The sequence below is a fragment of the Corvus cornix genome, chromosome 10 (genome assembly GCF_000738735.6).
Source record: "Corvus cornix cornix isolate S_Up_H32 chromosome 10, ASM73873v5, whole genome shotgun sequence".
NCBI lineage: Eukaryota > Metazoa > Chordata > Aves > Passeriformes > Corvidae > Corvus > Corvus cornix.
The window spans coordinates 6,433,141-6,450,782 of NC_046340.1; the positions used below are offsets into that span (position 1 = coordinate 6,433,141).

The following is a 17,642-nucleotide window of genomic DNA, read 5'->3' on the forward strand; positions in this document are numbered from 1 at the left end:
ACTCCTCTGGGCACTTAATTTCAAAAGGCTACCTTCTAAAATCTGAGGTCTCTGTCCTTACAAGCCATTTCAGCAGATGAAAAAGGCCTAATTCCTTATCAAGTAGTGTATTTTTTAAGTTAGCCACATTATAACAGCCAGTGGTTTTACTGCTGTTAGGTGCTGCCAGATTTTTCTTGCCCTCTCTACACTGCCCAGCACCACAGAGCAGCAGGAGGATGCCTGTGCAGTAACAATAGTATTTTTAGAAAGCCAGAACCTGCATAACCTGAGATCCTTCTGCTGCTTCAGTCCATCTGGAGAGCACATTTACTTAAAAACCTGTCTCTTTATGCATGTGTTAAAGACAAGTATTACTATAATTATTAATATAAATTTGTATATATAGCTACCTAATTATGTAATTGATATTATATTCCTATAGTGTAATATTGCATTAGATAATTAATAGGTGTGCAACTGAGAGTGATCCATAAGAATATGTGATTATAGATCTGGCAAGTCAAATGAGTGCACGTAATTTTGCAGACAAATGGGTTGCAGTAGCTCTTGCCTGAAGCATAAAAGGCAAGGGTTTCACAGATAAAATTAGTAAGCAAGAGACATGGCAAAACCACAGGTTCTCCTGTAAAAACACACTGGAAACAGTTATTTACTGATCACAACTCTTCTAAACAGAGCAATTTTTATTATTTTTTTTAATAAAAAAGCACTTATTTAACTTTGATGTGAGCTAGAACTTCTGTTTAGGATAAACCCGTCAGGTCACTAATTCACACTATCCCTTCTTCACCTACACTCTGAAAGAGTTTAAATTTCACACTGATGCTCAGTCATTTTCTTTGTGAAGTCTCACATAAATTGAAGGAGATTTGGGTGAGACCACTGCTCATAAGGACAGCAGGGCAAGTAGCCTCCTCTCCATGAGCAGCCTAAGCAAAGTCCCTATTCAGGGCCCTGATAAATTACTCTATTTGTTTCGAACATGCATAATCCAGTAAAAGGAAATGCTTTTTTTCTTATCTTGGACACCAACCCTTCTCTGAAGCTTGCCCAGACTGGATTTTCTATCCCAGTGGAAGAGCCAGAAAGCACCAGCCAGCACACAGGGCTGGGAGCTTGGCACGGCCGGTGGGCAGGGTGTGGGAACGATGGCTCTGAACAGCCTTCCTGCTTCCTGAAGCCTGCAATCATGGCAACTTTGGGGGGGGGGGAAATCCCAAGCCACTGATTTGGGTCTAAATATGGATTTAGGAGTTCAAATTTCTGGCTTTTTTTCTTTTATCATATCCATTTAGCTAGAAGACTACCCCCCGCCCCCGCCTTTTAAGTCTATTTAGATTAAAAAAAGGGGAGGGGGAAATCAAAATACTGAAGCACTTCAAATGCAGAGTTATTTGAGACACTGACACACCACACAGCTCCCTGCTAGTCAAGTGCTGCAGCCATGTGCTAACAATGACTCACAGCACAGTCATTACACGGTTTCTTTAATTTATGTGTTTTCCCCATCCAGGCCAGGATGTCAAAAATAGGGAGAAAAGGAAGGATAGAAAAAGTGAGGAGGATGGCTGCTGGTCTGGAGCTGCCCTCAGCACAAGGCTCACCTGGAGACTCCCGCGTGCGCTTGTGCTCCAGCAGGGAGGGGTCGGGACACGGCTCCAGCGGACACCAGCTCTCACGGTTTATCTGGAAAACACATCACAGCACATCAAAGAGAGGCCACTCTCACCAGCACCCCTGCTAGTCTCTTCTCCGATGTCCCTCTGCATCAACCAGCAGATACAGAGTTATGGCTTAATTTTTTCCCAATAATAAAAATGTCAAAAGTTACATATGATTTTTTTTCTTTTGCATCACTAAACAAACCATTAATATATGGCAAAAACCTTTATTTCTCCGTGGAAAGTTTGATTTGAAGGTGGCTCCCACTCAAGGAAGGATATCAGAGGGAGGATGAGTCAGTGTTTAAGCGACTAATTGAGGACTGGATAACCTTGGCTTCAAGTCCCACCTCCACTTGTAGCGGGACTGCAGGAAAATACTCTTTTGCTTTATGCCTCAGTTCACTACCTACAGAATAGAAATTTCTTACCACCCATATTGCTGTACAGATAATTAGCTCAGAGGCAGCAAAGTGTTCTGATGATGTGGAATCGAGGGCTTGAGAAGTGCCCAGGTCATGGTGAGAACCGGAAGCACTTTGGGCTTGCATTAACTGAAATGATGATGACAGAAACGCCCATTTTAACACTAAGACACATCACATGGTTTATTTCAACATCAGCCCTTATCACCTCACCCTGTCCTTCACCCTTTCCATGACTCGAAGTCTTTCAGCAAGGATGACTGATCTGTTCTCAGACTCCTCCTCCTTCTGCCTGTGCTTTCATCTTCCTCACTCGGGTTGTGTTGTCCAACATTTTGACTCTGAAGTCTGCTGGACTATGCACAACCCTTGGCTCATCCAACATTCACTTCCCATCACTTCTGTCAGCAGCAGGCAGACGCTGGAAGCCCCTTTACTCTCTCTGCCATTTCTTTGAGCCAAATGCCTTTAGTTACTGCCAAATGCATGCAAATCTCACCTGTTCCACACCACAAAACCCAGAAGTTATTTCCCCTCCTGACATGCCTCAACATACAAGATATCACATGTTAAGTTGTAGCTAAAAGAAAGCTACTGCAGTGGATGACTTTGTCTGATTTTATATGTAAAGTATTTCTCCTATCCTCTCTCTCTGGCCTTCCTTTTATTTTCTGAAATAATTTCCTTTCCTCTCCTTCAAATAGCGAATTTTTACTATTCACTTTTTGCTTCTGACCCATGTTCAAATCTCCTCCATGATCCTACTCTATTTTTGCAGTCCTTGCTGGATTCTCATCCCCTCATTGTTCTCCTTTCTCCTATGTTAAGAAATGCACTGGGGGTTTGCCTTATTATTTATTTTTTAAAAATAAATTAAACCCAAGCCTCTCCTACCCTTGACCTGACGTGCTGCTTTGACTAATGACCCACGTCCTTGTTTCCTCTCTCACTGAGATCATGGAATGTGTTACTGCAGTCCTTGGCTGGCTCCTCCCCACTCTGGCTTCGTCCCCTGCCTGTCACCCGAGGGGCTTCTGCCAGCACCTCCACTCACCTCCCGCTCTCCACATCACAGAGGCAATGCTTCACTCCTCCAGACCTGGCAGCTACTTGCTACAGCACATTTTTCTTCCTCAGGTTTTGTCCTCTTCCATACTTGTGTGATGACAAAATGGGGTTGGGAGGGCCTCTGACAGGTCAGCTAGTCCCTGCCTGCTGTGCCAAGTTAGGCTCAATTAGCATCTGAGAGGTCCTGACCCAACGTGCCCTCAAAATCCTCCAGTGGAGAGGATGCCATGACCTTCCCCAGCCAGCAGCTCTTGCTGACAGAGACAGGGAAGGAACAGAGAAGTTCTGAGAGAGGGAAAAATGAGCAGGAGTCTCCCAGGAGAGGAGAAGGAGACACTGAGCTCTACCAGAGCCAGGTCAGTGCACATCCCACCTGGAAATCCCTTCCACCTCCATGGAATTTTGTAGGCTATTTTTCTTAGGGATGATGTACACTTTGTAGTACTTACTCCCTGACTCTGCTGATACATCTGCACTACACAGATATTCACCCAGGACCCCATCACACCCATCTGTGTACACACATCTAAGATCCCCGTGTTCCCTGCACCTCTGCTCCACACACACCTGTGTATCCATTTTCTCCCTTTTACATACAGTACCTCTGTATTAAATGAGAGGTGGCAAGGGAAAGAGAAGCAGTCTTCAGTCTGAGAAAGGCTTTGTAAGGAAAACTTCAAAACAGTGGTTTTTTTTCTTTCCAAAGTGAAATAAGGATGTTACATGATGAACATTTTAACTGCTGCATGGACAGTGGGTCACGTTCTGATTCTATCCACAGAAGACACTCCCTGTTCTCAGCAAGTCTGTGTGGTATCTAACCTTAGCATCTAAAATTAACTGCAGAATTTATTCTTTTTTTATTCTTAGAAGAGCTGCAAAGTCATTAAATACCACTTTATGACTGTAAAGTCAGTAAGTATCATGCTATTATTCTTTACAGACAAAGAATAAATTTGCACCACACTTTCCGATATTTTATTAAAGGCAAATCTAGAGGTTGAGGCTGAACACACACAGAAGGACAAATGCAAATGTGCTCAAGTCCACACAAATGAAGGACTGACCCGTTTCAGATACAGAATCAAATTCTGCCTCCTTCTGACTGACTTGCACCTCCCTCCTTCCTCTTCAAGAATAGTCAGACCCTTCTTACTTTTAAACAAATCTCCATCAAATTTAAAGGAACTACTCCTGATTTATACTGATATCCACTACTGGAAATCAATAATTAAACATCCCATTCAATAATTAGCAGTTAGAAAACAAAATATGAAGAGGTTCAAGCTGTCTGTTGAATAAGCCATATTAGGCTGAATTAACATTACATATTTTACTTTAATAGAACCAATTGAGTCATTCACTGAAAATACATTATAGACATTGGCATTTTTTCAAAAAAGATTTGAGCATTTTTCCCATTTCCCAGCCAGCTCTCTCTTCAGCCCTGTGGCTTTGCCAAGTACTGAAAACGTCTGCTTTTTTCTATTAAAAAAGTAATGAGAGAGCAACACTGAGGCTTAAGGTGCTGCTTCTGATACACCTGATTATGTACAAAATAAAACATTAGAAACTAAATATTTATCTCTGTAGCCCTAATTCAGGAAAAATAATAATCACCATCAAAACAAAAACAAAGGAAACCACTACTATATACAAGTATTCCCTAGGCCAAAACGAGCCCAGACAGGATTTGAGGGAGGTTTACTGCGTGCTCTCAGAAAACTGGGTGGTCCATAGATACTCAAAACACAAACCCCCCTATCCACAGCCCAACACTGAGTACTGGGATCCCTCCTCTACCCCTGAATTCTGCTTGTGTTTACTCAGGACTAATGACTACAGATACAGACAGTAAGAGCTGGAGAGGAAATTGCCTTTACAAAAGCACCTGAACCAAAGCTGGGGAATGCACCAGTAGGGAGAAAATTGAAATGAGCTTGCCTTGGGATTTTGCAGGCACGTGTGCATTACATGTGAGAAAATTCCTCCCTTTTCCCCCAGTTTCTTGTTTTGCTGAGAGAAGCCCAATGACAGGACCACAGGCTGGTGGCCACAGAAGATGATAAAAGCCCCACACTTTCTTCCTTGCCCACACTGATTATAGCTCATTGATTCCAGGCATCCCAAGTCTTTGCGGTGGGAGCAGAGGATGCAGTGCTGTTCCAGTGGCAGAGGGAGTATGAAACAGCCTCCAGGACCCAAGTTTCAATACACAGCTTTTGAAGAAATGCCAGGAGAGAACCAGCTATTTTTCCATACAGAAGCCTGAATGTGTTTATCTGCAGCTCACACACAGAACGAATAATGGAAGCACATCCCCAGGCACCAAAGACTGAATCCCAGAGGATTTTCTGCTTGCCTGTGAAACACCAGCAGGCTAAATGTTCAAAGAGGCCTTTAGGACACCAGCAAGAGCTGCGAGCAGCAGATGGTTCCATTGCTCTTTCTGGGCACACACGGATATTTCCTGACTCTCAGGGACATCTTCCTGCAGACTCTGAACTTAAACTTGATGTGACTTAATGCACAAGAAAAGGATGGCACTGGACAAGCTGTGAGACACCCTGGGCTGAGGTGTCCTCCATCCCACAGAACAGTGAGTGACCCCAGACCCCACTTCCAGGCTCTTCCTTCCTCTCCCCTTGGTCTTGGACAAGGAATTATCTAATCCACTCCAGTGTCATGCCTGCTCATAAAAGCAGGATCAGGACCTCCTTCTCAAAGACACTCCAACAATATCTATGGCAGAGCCGTGTGACGGAGGCTCCCGAGGAACAGGCACCTCGGGGGCCAGGGACTACCTCGCACCTATGTACCTCTCCTACATTTCCAGTATGGAAAAGTCCTTTTTCTCTCCCTCTGGTTTTATTTTAACTCTTCTTGCCTTCCATTTCACAATAAAGAGAACACACTGACCTTTCAGGAAATCTTTCGCTATTGCAAAAGTTTGCACTTGTCAGCCTCACTGGTCGTGATATAAATCAACATCTCCAGAGCATAAGGAACCAGATGACTTTAGCTTTCATTTCCTAACAGATCCCTAGAGATTCATCTTCCCTCCATATTACTTTAACTTTGTCCTAAATTTGCAAGTTTCAATTTTTCTCCTTTTATTTTCCCCAGCTTCCAGACTATGATCTACCTTGCAGCTAAAACCAGATACAACTGCACATAGGAAAATATTGAGGAGAGTAATTGTAGCTTGCTTAGTGTATCATTAAGTACTTGTGCACCACACTGAGTAATAGCCATTTCGAATATTCACTGTAGAATAAAAGTAGTAGAAAAAAGTAATACTCTAAATTCAATTATAACTAATTTCTTTCATAAGTAGAAATGATCCAATGATTTTTCTTTAAGTTATATGCATATTGTAATTATTTTCTAGGAACTTCCTGTTCCTGAAAATTTCCTATAGGATTAAAGAAATTTGTACACATAATTGGAATTCAATGTTTATGCTGACCAACTTTGAACTTCACAATTCCATTTACAATGAAATTATCCAGTTGCCTGCAGTTCCTGCACTAGAAACTAAAGCAACAGTTGATTTACCCACTTCACAAAAACCACCTTTCAAGATCCTCTGAAACACTTTGAAAAGGAACATGAAGGATGGGGCATCTGGGGAAGGAATTTCCACTGTTTTTCTTCAACATCTGTTGCTGCAGAAAGACTCCATACACACAAAACTCACGTCAAGAGCAACAATCACTGCTTTGGTAATCATCTTGCCAGACAATATTAAGAGCAGACATATCAATTTGCTTGCAAATTCCAGATTGATTTTTTATTTGATTTTTTTTGTAATCTCCCTGTGTATTTTCTAAGCTTTGGGGGAAGATATTAACAGGTGGATGCAGAACACAAGACATTCTCAAATGTATGCCAGAAGGGACAACACTTGCATTTTTGCAGTGATTTCTATGGAGATTTTTCTTCTATCACTGTGAATATGCTACACTGAGTCTTTTACCTTTACAGGACTGGTGACACTGTATCAGGACAACATTTTTTCAAGGAGGTCCAAACTGACCTCACTCACAGCAAACAAGCCAGCAGTGCTATGGACAACAGTATTAAAGGATTTCACAAAAAAAGGCTCCTAGAAGCACAGGACATGTTACATGACTGAATAAATTAGCTCTTTATGGTGCTAGAGCAACACTAAATTCCTAGAGTGCATTTATCCCCCTGGCAATGTCCCAGCTGGGAAAAAGAAAGTGTGCCCCAAGTACATTTTCCAGCCCTTGGCACTGGGACATCCTCCACCAGCAAAAGTAAAAGTCAACAGACTTGAATTAAGCTTTAAAAATAACAGCATTGGCTTTGCAAAAAAAAAAAAAAATCTCTTAACTAATATGGGAGCAAAATTCCCACAAACATGTATGTGCCTAATGTGAAAACACAACAATTTCATTTAAGTTGCCCTTCCAGTCGTAATTCTACGTGAGACACAAGCAGAAAAAGTCAAAAACTCTCTACATCATTCTAAAGACACTTCTGTCCTTCAATAACCAGAAGAGCACGAACAGACGCAGGATTAAAGTTCAGAGTCATTTTAGGCCCACAAAGTTTGATGAACACCGCATACCCATCAGCTGGGGACATGCTTCCCCTACAACAACCCCAAAGAAGGAACAAACTTGCTTATGTGTCAATAAAGAAGAAAAAAGCTTCAACATTCAATGGAAGGAAGCCCAGTTCCAGCTAATTTAGGGACTTCTCCATATACTACTTTCAGCTTAGACTGCTGTAAATGGCACTTTGCCTTAGGTGGGCAGGGTTCATTCCGGAGGATCTTTGGTGCTGGAGTAAAGCTACCAGAGCAGCCAAGGAACAGAACAGAACATCTAATTAATAGTGCTGTCCCTTTAATTTCAAAATGCCTTGATTAATTTTTAACACTGTTTTTAATTTCTTGAATAATGTTCTGATCTTCAGCTGGAAGCTGAATGGGATCAGTTCATCTGAAAAGCAGAAAAATCAAACCTCACTGCCCCCCAGCTGTGAAAAAACTTAACAACCTGAGCATTCACATACAGAGGTGAAATGCAGATAAAGGCAGAAACTGTTAGAGAACATTCCCAGCTGCCATTTCTCAGTCTCCCATTCCCAAAGCAAGCCCACCTCTTACTTTGTAACTCTGCAAAGCATTCCCTGTTCATCCCCACTTGAACGCCTGTCTGACTTCACATGTATTTGCAAGGTGCCAGCCAGTGTGGTTTTCATATCCCGTCCCTAGATAGTTTTATTTGTGGTAGCAGGCACAACATAAAAATGAGACAGGGCTGCCAAGGCACACATGGGCACACAGAAACTTCCCATTTTGGGCTTGCAATAACATAGCACACTGACTGCTTTACTCTGCACATAGCTGCTCAGAGCTCAGCAAAATGTTCAGGCAAGCAGACATCCCACATACCCCACAACTTCTGCCTCATCTGCTACAATGCAAACCCAGCAGGAACAATGACAGCAGGTTTTTAAGTCATTTCTGCATCATCCAGGCTTCCCTGCGCAGTGGCAAACCCTAAGTTCAGGATCCAAGTTCATCAAGTTTGCACTGCTGCAGCAGCCAGTAAAAGAATCATGGAATCATAGAACGGTTTGGTTGGAAGGGACCTTGAAGATGATCCCAGTCCAACACCCCTCCCATAGACAGGGACAACTTTCCTGGTTGCTCAAATCACCATCCAACCTGGCCTTGAACACCTCCAGGGATGTGGCATCCCACAGCTTCTCTGTGCCAGGGCCTCACCTCCCTCACAAGTAAGGAATTTCTTCCTAGGATGAAGTCCTACTGCTGACAGAGGCTGGGACACTGCTGGTAACCTACTGCCTCTTGCTTTTTCATATGTGGAGAGGAGGAAGAAGCTATGCTAAAGCCAAAAATAATTGTGTGCATCAACCCTCAAAATTGCTGAGGTTAATTTTTTTCATAACTTCACAAGCCACTGTTTCAAGCACAATCTAAACATGGAAAATTTGAGCCTCGAGACAGTGGCCCTTCAGATGATACATGCATTGCAAAACAACGGGTAGGAACCAAAAATTCTTTTGTGACTGTATCTAAGAATGGATGCAATCAATGCAAATATAATCCCATCTATAAACATCCAGTACCCAAAACGGCATAAGATCTTCTTTGTTCAACACTTGTTCCCGTTGTCCTTTTTTAGCAGCTGGTTTTCTTTCCTATGTCATGACTGAGTCACCATCCCTGGAGGTGTTTAAAAGATGTGTAGATGTGGCACTGAGGGAACATGGTTTAGAGGTGGACTTGACAGTGCTGGGTTAATGGCTGGCCTTGATGATCTTAAGGGTCTTTTAAACCTAAACAATTCTACGATTTCTGAGTTCCCTATCTTAAAATGAAGCAAAGAACATACTCATCTACCACTCAAAGAAATGACAGCTTGTCTGAGTCAACCTGCAGCCAAATTGAAAGCTGTTTGGTACCTTGCAGGTGTCTTGTTAAAATTTCATCAACTCAAGCACTCTTGATGGATCCAATGTGGGTTTGCTTTTGTTCTAAGGACATGTACTTGCTTTTCAACATTTAAGAAACCCTGTCCTCTTAACTCCCCAAAATATGACCTAGATAAGGTACAGTTTTATTTCAGTATTTTAATGAAAACCAAACCCAAAAGAAACCCCACCCCCAGCTCCCTCATTAAGGGCCTGATCCAACTCCCATTAACGTCAAGAGATGATCTGCCACTGACGCACTCGAGCATTGGCTTGGATCCCTAGATCATCAAAATTTAATTTCATCTACCAGTTATGTTATAGAAACCAGAGAAAACATGAAGAATGACTGAAAATCGAGCTAGAGTTGATCGTAGCTGTAGCTGTCACCAGCAACCCCCTATTTTAAACATCTGCAGGCTGTACAGCCTGTGTTGGGAGCAGCAATGCGTGCACACACGCACACATATATGGACACTGAGTCATTTGCAGGAACAGACAGTATAACCCACAGTTCTGAAACTCAATTAGGAAAATACTAGTTGGAACTAACAAGAGCCACATTTTGTTATAAAATCTAAGCTTTGCTGAACAAAAACTAATTTAAGAAACTGATGACATCAGAAATACTGAAGCTGGATAATTCTAGCAAATTGTATTTCAACCCAGGCATTCAGATACTCTTTATAAAGAAAAAGATTGTGCTTTTTATTGGCAACCAAGACTGTCAGGGGTACCAGGTCTCCTCCCAAGAATTAGCAAGCAGTCATTTCACAGAAGCAGCGTCCACAATACAACATTTTTAATGACTCATACTGTGTCTACAGACTGAATACCATGGGATTCAATCCTCAACCAGCATCAGTAACATGAGAGTTCAGAAATACTCAAAAAAATTGAGCTGGTAGAGAAAACAACTTAGAGCTATTTGTGCCACTAAAACCCAGTGGGTACACTGAAATAAAGGAAAACACTTTCATTCATAAACAAAGCAAGTTAACAGGAGCTAGGTCTATTTTAGTGCAGATAAAGTAAAACAAAAATTAATTGAAAATAAATTTGTTATATAGTTTTGTCTTGACTTGGCCACAAGAGCATGAAACAAAAATCATAAAAAAGGAAGCCATATGATCATGTAGAATCCCACTGCTTCAGCTAAGAAGAGAAAAGAGAAAAAGGGAGAGGGAAAAGAAATGCTCTTCCAGGAGTTAAGATCTCTGAGTTGGGCTGTGTTTTGCAGTCCCTCTGGCTTCTCTCCTATTTCCATCTACTCTGCCAGGAAACTGCTGAAGCTCCACAAAGCTGTTACAGAGACAGGACATTCCCAGACTGCCATTGTGCCATTTGGTGGAGCCCTTGCTAATTTTAGATTAGAGGAGGAACACACTAGGACAATTAGCCAAGAGCCACTCCTGATTCTTGCTCCAACCCATCCTCAGACAAAATCACACCCAAACAACAAGACTGACAGCAACCCTTCTAACACAAACAAAAAAACAGAGGCAGAGGAGGATCCACCATGCCTTTTTTTGGCAGAATGAATCTTTTTGGGGAACATGTGCCTTTCAACCTCAGAAGTGAGCACTGGAAATGGAAACCCATTGCCCCTCACACAGAAAACCCACGTGAGATTTCAAACCAGGGACTATTTAAGGGCAGAGGGCACATAGGATGGCCAGGGAGCTCTCCCAAAGAGTGCATGCCACAAGAGATTATCCAGTTGCAGAGATAATAATATTTGGCATGAAATGGTTTGATAACATTCAAAACCACCTCCACGCTGAAGGGCAAGAGCTCTTCCACCTGTCCCTCCCCTCGGCACTGTCCTGCTGGGGACTTGGGTACAGCAAGGACAGATCGATCCCCTGGAGATAGGGAAGGGAACCCACAAATAAACAAACATCATACCTTCAACAACACAACATCTACAGTCCTGTCCACCTTGGAAATGTCGCACAGGCTGTATCGCCTCTTGTGGCGTTCGTACATTTTGTCCAAGAAGCCGGCGGAGAAGCAGAGCCCACCATGAACCCTGGGCTGACCACAGCCCCAGACCTCTCACATCCGTGCTCAGAGGAGTCCCTGTGTCTCAGCGCACCAGCCTGCCCGAGCTTCTTAACAGGAAAATGAAAATCCCAGTGCTGCGCCCGGCTGATAAAGTCTTCTCGGAACAGATTTGCTTATACAGGCAATGCAGGAACTTATAGCACACAAAAGATATTTGAAGACAGCTTTATACATATAGGATTATTTTTTTTGCGACTGCTAAGAATGGTATCAGCCTTCCTGTTATAGTAATAATAATAAAAAAAATGTTTTCCAGACAACTTTGATATCCAAAAAAGCACCAGAATGAAAATCCTGCCCGAGAAGAGAACAAAAGCCAGATGTGTGCAGCAGGAACACTGACGCTCCGAGCGCAAAGGCAGAAGGTAGGCTCCGCCACGACGGGTCTAATTCAGGAAAAAAAACAAAAACAAAACAAAACAAAAAAAAAAAAAAAACAATCTCCGTATCCAACGCAAATAGTGTCACCAAAGTGCTTTGTTTTTCACGCCCTCATGCACTGAAAGAAACAATAAAAAAAGTACTTTCCTCCTTCCGAGTCAGTTCACTGTTCACCAGGGAAGGCGGCTTGGGTTTGCATTAAGTTTAAATTTCTAATGACAGCACTGGGCAAAAGGAAAGAAAATAATGAAATAAAGCCACTCCCTCCTGATTTGGGCTGGGACGTCACTGCTTGCCTTTTTAGTCCTGCACCAGTGTTCTCCCAGCTTTCAAATTTACTTTGCAGTTGTGGGAGCATGATTCAGAGAGAGGGAAAAAAAAAAAGAGGAGGGAGCAGGGGAAGAAAAAGCAGCAGCTTTTCTCTGCCAGCCTCTTCCACCTCTGCAGGCACTTGGTGTGTTTGCTCAGTCCAAAATGAGACTGAGAGCAAAGGGACATACTCCCCCAGGCCAGGTGAATGAAAGACAGTTTCAAGGTTAATGCTTTCCTAAAGCAGGAATGGAAACTTACGATTTAATCAATGCATATGGAAAAAAAAAAAAAAAAGGAAATCAGTCATTTACTTTATTCTTCGTTTGTTTGCAACACAGAGCAAAGATCTCAGCAACTAGTTGTCCAGAAAATACAATCTTCCCTCTTCTATTCTAGCCTGAAAGGCAGAGCTTTTTTTTTCTTGGGGAAAAAAAAAAACAACCCTAAAGTTTTTCATCTTTCTAAATGCCGGGGCCAGCCCCGAGTCTGTGCTCTCAATAGCTCATTCACATCAGCTGGGCCCTGCATGCTCACTGCCACATGGTTTCCTGTTTTCAAACTGCCCCCTTGCAGCCCCCTCCGCTTTCCACCCCACCCTGACCTCTCCAGGGATGAAATCTTTCCATACTTCCCTGGCTTTAGACATTCTCTCATTCACCGATTCAAAAAAGGGAATGGGGGCGGTTCAAAACAAAAGGAAAAAAAAAAGAGAGAAGAAAAGGGGAAGCGGAGTTTTCAGTGATCGGGAGTTCGTAGCGACCAGAACTTGCTGCTTTGCTAGATGGAAAAGCTGAAAATGCAGAGATTTTTAATCCCGTGTTGCAAAGCAGGAAACGCAGAACTGGACACAGCACTTATCAACCCAAGGTTTAATCGCCGATCTCCAAAAGCCACCCTCGGCGGCGCTGGGAGAACTGGCCCGCCTCCTGCTGCTGGGATTTGCTCCACTCCTGGAGCTTAGTTTGGGGGTTGTAGGTCTTTTCACCCAGTCCTGTAGGGTGGTCCCAGTTCCCCGGTTGTATAAGGAGATTTGTAGCCACCAGCTCAAACTCTGGCAAAGGTGACTGAAACCCTGCAGCTTACCAGAACGGATAAAACGCAAATTCTCGGCATTTGAGTCCAAGATGAGTCTTCCAAAGGAAATCTAAACCCATCCGCTGCAAGCAAGCCCTCCAGCTTCTCTCTTCCCAGTGCTACCCAGTCTTCTGACTGCCCAAACACATTGCACCACAGCCTTCCTGTGAGTAACACAGGAACTGACCCCCTTCCATGCCTGTTCATAAAACCGAAAACCGGGAGTTTACAGAACCATCACATGCTATCGTGAGCTCCTGGATGCGACAGCCCCAATCCATACAGTCAGATTACACACAAGCACAGCTACCCTACCCATTTAGCAGACTCAGTAAGCAAGTGAAGGGCATCTTTTCCTGAGACTTGGTGACACAGTGGCCAGCCCTGACACAAAGGTCCGTCTTGGGCATCACACCTGAGAGTGTCCTCAGGCTCTGGAGCAGGCTGGGACTCGCAGTGGATGAGCTGCTCCCGGTAAGGGACACAGGTGCACTCTTACCTAGTCAGTGCCAGGGGTCTCCCCACACTTTCCTTAAGCTCCAGTCTCTCCCTCACATCCCAAAGCTTCATCTCCACCAGCTGAACTGAGGAGGATTCCTCTACGAGGCTCTTACAGCTACAATCCCTGGCTCAAGATCTCAGGCAACGACTCTGTTCTCTCCAAAAACAAGCAGAGCTTCTGCTTTCAGTATGAGGACACACACAATGTGGTCGTACTTTGGGGACTTTCTGGAGCCACCAGTTTTCTCCACAAGTAATGAATCCCAGCAATCATGTGCCCATCAAGAAGAGGAATCAGAAATGGCTGTGACAGCATTCCAGCCCTTCAAACACTACCATAAAAGGCAGGGATTTCCTCATATCTAAATTTACAAGGCAGGAACCCATAAACAAAGTATGTGAATTTAGTTCAGGTGTAGGAATTTGCAACAGTCACAGTGCTTTAATGATGTTCTAATGTTCGATTATGGAGCACCCTTCTTTTTCAACTGATACAGCAGATAGGTTTGTTTTCAAATCAATTTAATTACAGCTGCTGGTATACCAAGGCTGGATTTATCCAAACAACAACTGCGCAGCTCTACTCAGACACTCCATTTAAAGCACTTTACCTTTGATCCACAGAATTCCTCTGGCAACCACAAAGAAAAGTCCAGCTGCAGGGCTCAAGCAATGCCTACCATGCAGAGGATACTGCCAGGTAAGCATCACTAACTGTGACAGTGCATCTTCCACAGAGATGCAAGATGGGTCCAGCTTGTAGCTGCATCAACACCCAGTCTTTTGTGGCTCACGTTACCTCACCCTTCTTGCAAGTAAGGGGAAATGAGAAACATCTCCAGTCACAGCAGATGGAAGACACGCTGGGAAATGTGCAGCTTTCACAGCAGGAGGCCAGTTTTCCTCAGCTATGCACAAGCATTCTGGGATAGCCAAAAGCCACAAGCAACCCACTGTGTGCTTTCATGGGGCAGCCGGGAACAGAAAGCTCAGGTGGAAGGTGCACACAGGTGGAGAGAGCCAGTCAGGGAAGCTACGCCACACTGGGTGACTCTGGGCACAGGACTTGTCCCAGGACTTGGGGGATATCCCAGGATTTGGTGCATGTCCTGTGAATCAAGATGATGATCTGCCTTACTCCGTAATTATGTGTCTTGATCTAGTAAAGGTTGTCCATTGAACTCCTTGACTCCCCTACACCTTCAGCCACAGAGGGAAAGAATCAACACAAACCTAGAAAAAATAACCCCTTCTCTCCATTCTATTTTCTTTTTAAATTTAAGCCTCCAAATCCCTAATTCGTTCCAACAGTTTTTAATGTGGTTATGTTCCTGCCTCACAGCCAAGATCAGGAGGCCAGTGACAACTACAGACACCCAAAGTCCATCTCATCTTCATTTCCAGACTTCACTGTTGAAGGTGGGGAAAAACATAATACAAACAAATAGAAGATAACGTGTCAGACAAACTCTCCCTTGGGAGACCATCACTCTCTTCCCACATTAGGTGGGGCTTTTGCTGCATTTCAGGCTAGAAATCTTGCCTTGCACACAGCCTGCCATCCACACAGGCACGCTGGGCAGACACAGAACACAACTCAGCCCGAACGAAGCAGAACAAAGGTTTCCAGTCTCTTTTGTCCAGCTATTTAAGGCAGTCCTTGAATGCTATACAAGTGTTTAGACAGTATATAATATTTATGCTCTGAAACACAATGTAACAGACAATCAGACGATAAAGATTAGATTAAATTAAAGAAACCCTACTCTAACAAGTAAATAATTCTCTCTTTTTTTTGGCGACTTGCTCAAAATGGAGCGGAGACGCGAGCAGCAGCCCCAGCCACCGGCTGCTGATGCGACAGTTCTGGGCTCCTTATTGAAAACATCTGGAAGCTCTGAGCCGCTTTGTGCAGACAGGAGTTTGAAACTGTCCAATCATTTCATATCCAAACCCAAGTCCAGCACTGAGGATTTCAAGGGAAGGAGAAGAGGGGGAAGAAAAAAAAAAAAAAACGAGGCACTTGATCACACCATATGATCTGTAACTCATCCAGATAAAACTCCTCCTCCTCCTCCTCCACCCGCTAACAGACCTCTTAATGACAAGGAAATCATGGTTATCCTGAAACAGACTGAACTATTGTTATCTGTTTCGAATTACTTTTGCCATATCGTTATGAAACCCTGCAATGATGCAATCTGCAGAAATACTCAGGCGTATTAACTTTTTTAACCGCGGCTCTGATAGGAACTAATGGGGCAGTTGATGAAAGGAAAAAATTCTCCCTGTTTTAAAAAAGACAAAACCCACTTTTGGGCACTAAAACGAGGTGATAATAAATTCATCAGACAGTTAGAGAGAAAAATTACAATTTAAATTGCTCTTTTCTTAAAAGAAAGCAGCTTTTTGGGAAGGCTTTTTAAAATTTTACATTTCTGGCACTTGCAAGGATAGACAAAACAAAACGTTTTTTTCCTAAAACTAAATAAGGCAAAGGAAATCTGCACTCTAATGCTGCAAAGCCTGTAAGAGGAGCACGTCCAGTCTGGAAGGGAGAGCACATCCATCGTGTCTGCAGGGAGGGAGGTCAGCACCCACATGAGACCAGACCGAGACGGACGCTCAAACGTGGATTTTGAAGCAGACCAGGCCCCTGCTGACCATAGAGAGCACTCACACCCCAGACCTTGATCAAGAGCCCTGGACGTTAGGTAAGGCATTTCTCATGTTTGCAAGAGCACTGCAACACTGAGAGGAGTTTTGGCTGATGCAGTCCCACCGTGCCTGTCTGCATCCCTGTGGGGTGGTGGCACTTCGGTCAAAGCTGCATTCCTCTGGCCATGGCATGACCCACCAGAGTCACACCAAGCTACAAGTGGCTCCAAAAGGCTGATTGTGATTTTGAATTTCCCTACAAAGTAGGGCATGGAAAGAAAGAGAGGGACATGGACAGTCCCCCACGACCAGACATCACAGGGATCCCACCTGCGGCAAATCTGTGCTACTCTAAGGGGGAAGGTCAGTGATGCAGCAACAAACCTTCACAATCCTGGTCCTAAAACACCTTTATATTCATCAGCTTGATTTAATCCTTGGGCAAATCATCCACAGTACCAACACAAGTTTTATTCTCCAGCCTGGGACTCTCCCAAAACTTCCTTATTCAAATCACATATTCACACAAAGGTCTGGAGAAAGGCATTTCTTTATGGAGCAACACTTTGGGACAACACGACTGAGCTAATTTAACATCCAGACAATCCACTGTCCAGCTGCAGCCTGTGTTAGAGCTCAAAGACAGAACTGTCTAACAAAGAGCTAAAGAGCCGTGGGGGAATGAGGAGGGCTTGGAAAGCTGTCAGACATACGGATACACGGAGCGTGTGTTCTGAGAAAATACAAAAACACCTTGAGAGACCTTCAGCCACTTCCTGACCTTCCCTTTTTCTAATATTTCTCAGAGACCCAGTGTACATTTTTCAGGAATTTCTATTGTCCAAATAACCTTCAGAAAAATGCCAAAGCTTTGGTCAGCCACAGAGCATGCCCAAACATCCTTCCAGAGGAAGTCAATTGCCCATCTCACTGCTCCCAAATGGCTACAGGAGAAACACAACCCACACAAGAGATTAGCAACCCCTCAGCTGACTCTACATCACTTCGCAAGATCTGC

The 17,642-nt window shown here is 43.6% G+C and overlaps 1 protein-coding gene across 7 annotated transcripts in view; it reads right to left on the reverse strand.

Annotated features, from left to right (window-relative positions):
• Window positions 1-17,642, reverse strand: part of AKAP13 (A-kinase anchoring protein 13) — a 202,319-nt gene that overhangs the window by 57,370 nt on the left and 127,307 nt on the right. For 5 of the 7 annotated variants that reach the window (XM_039557341.1, XM_039557343.1, XM_039557342.1 and 2 more), the window contains one exon: window positions 1,608-1,689. In XM_039557341.1, the coding sequence (XP_039413275.1) occupies window positions 1,608-1,689 (82 nt within the window). Of the gene's footprint in view, window positions 1-1,607; window positions 1,690-11,539; window positions 12,282-17,642 lie in introns of those variants that run through there. The other 2 variants (XM_019280884.2, XM_019280881.2) reach the window with 1 other exon arrangement.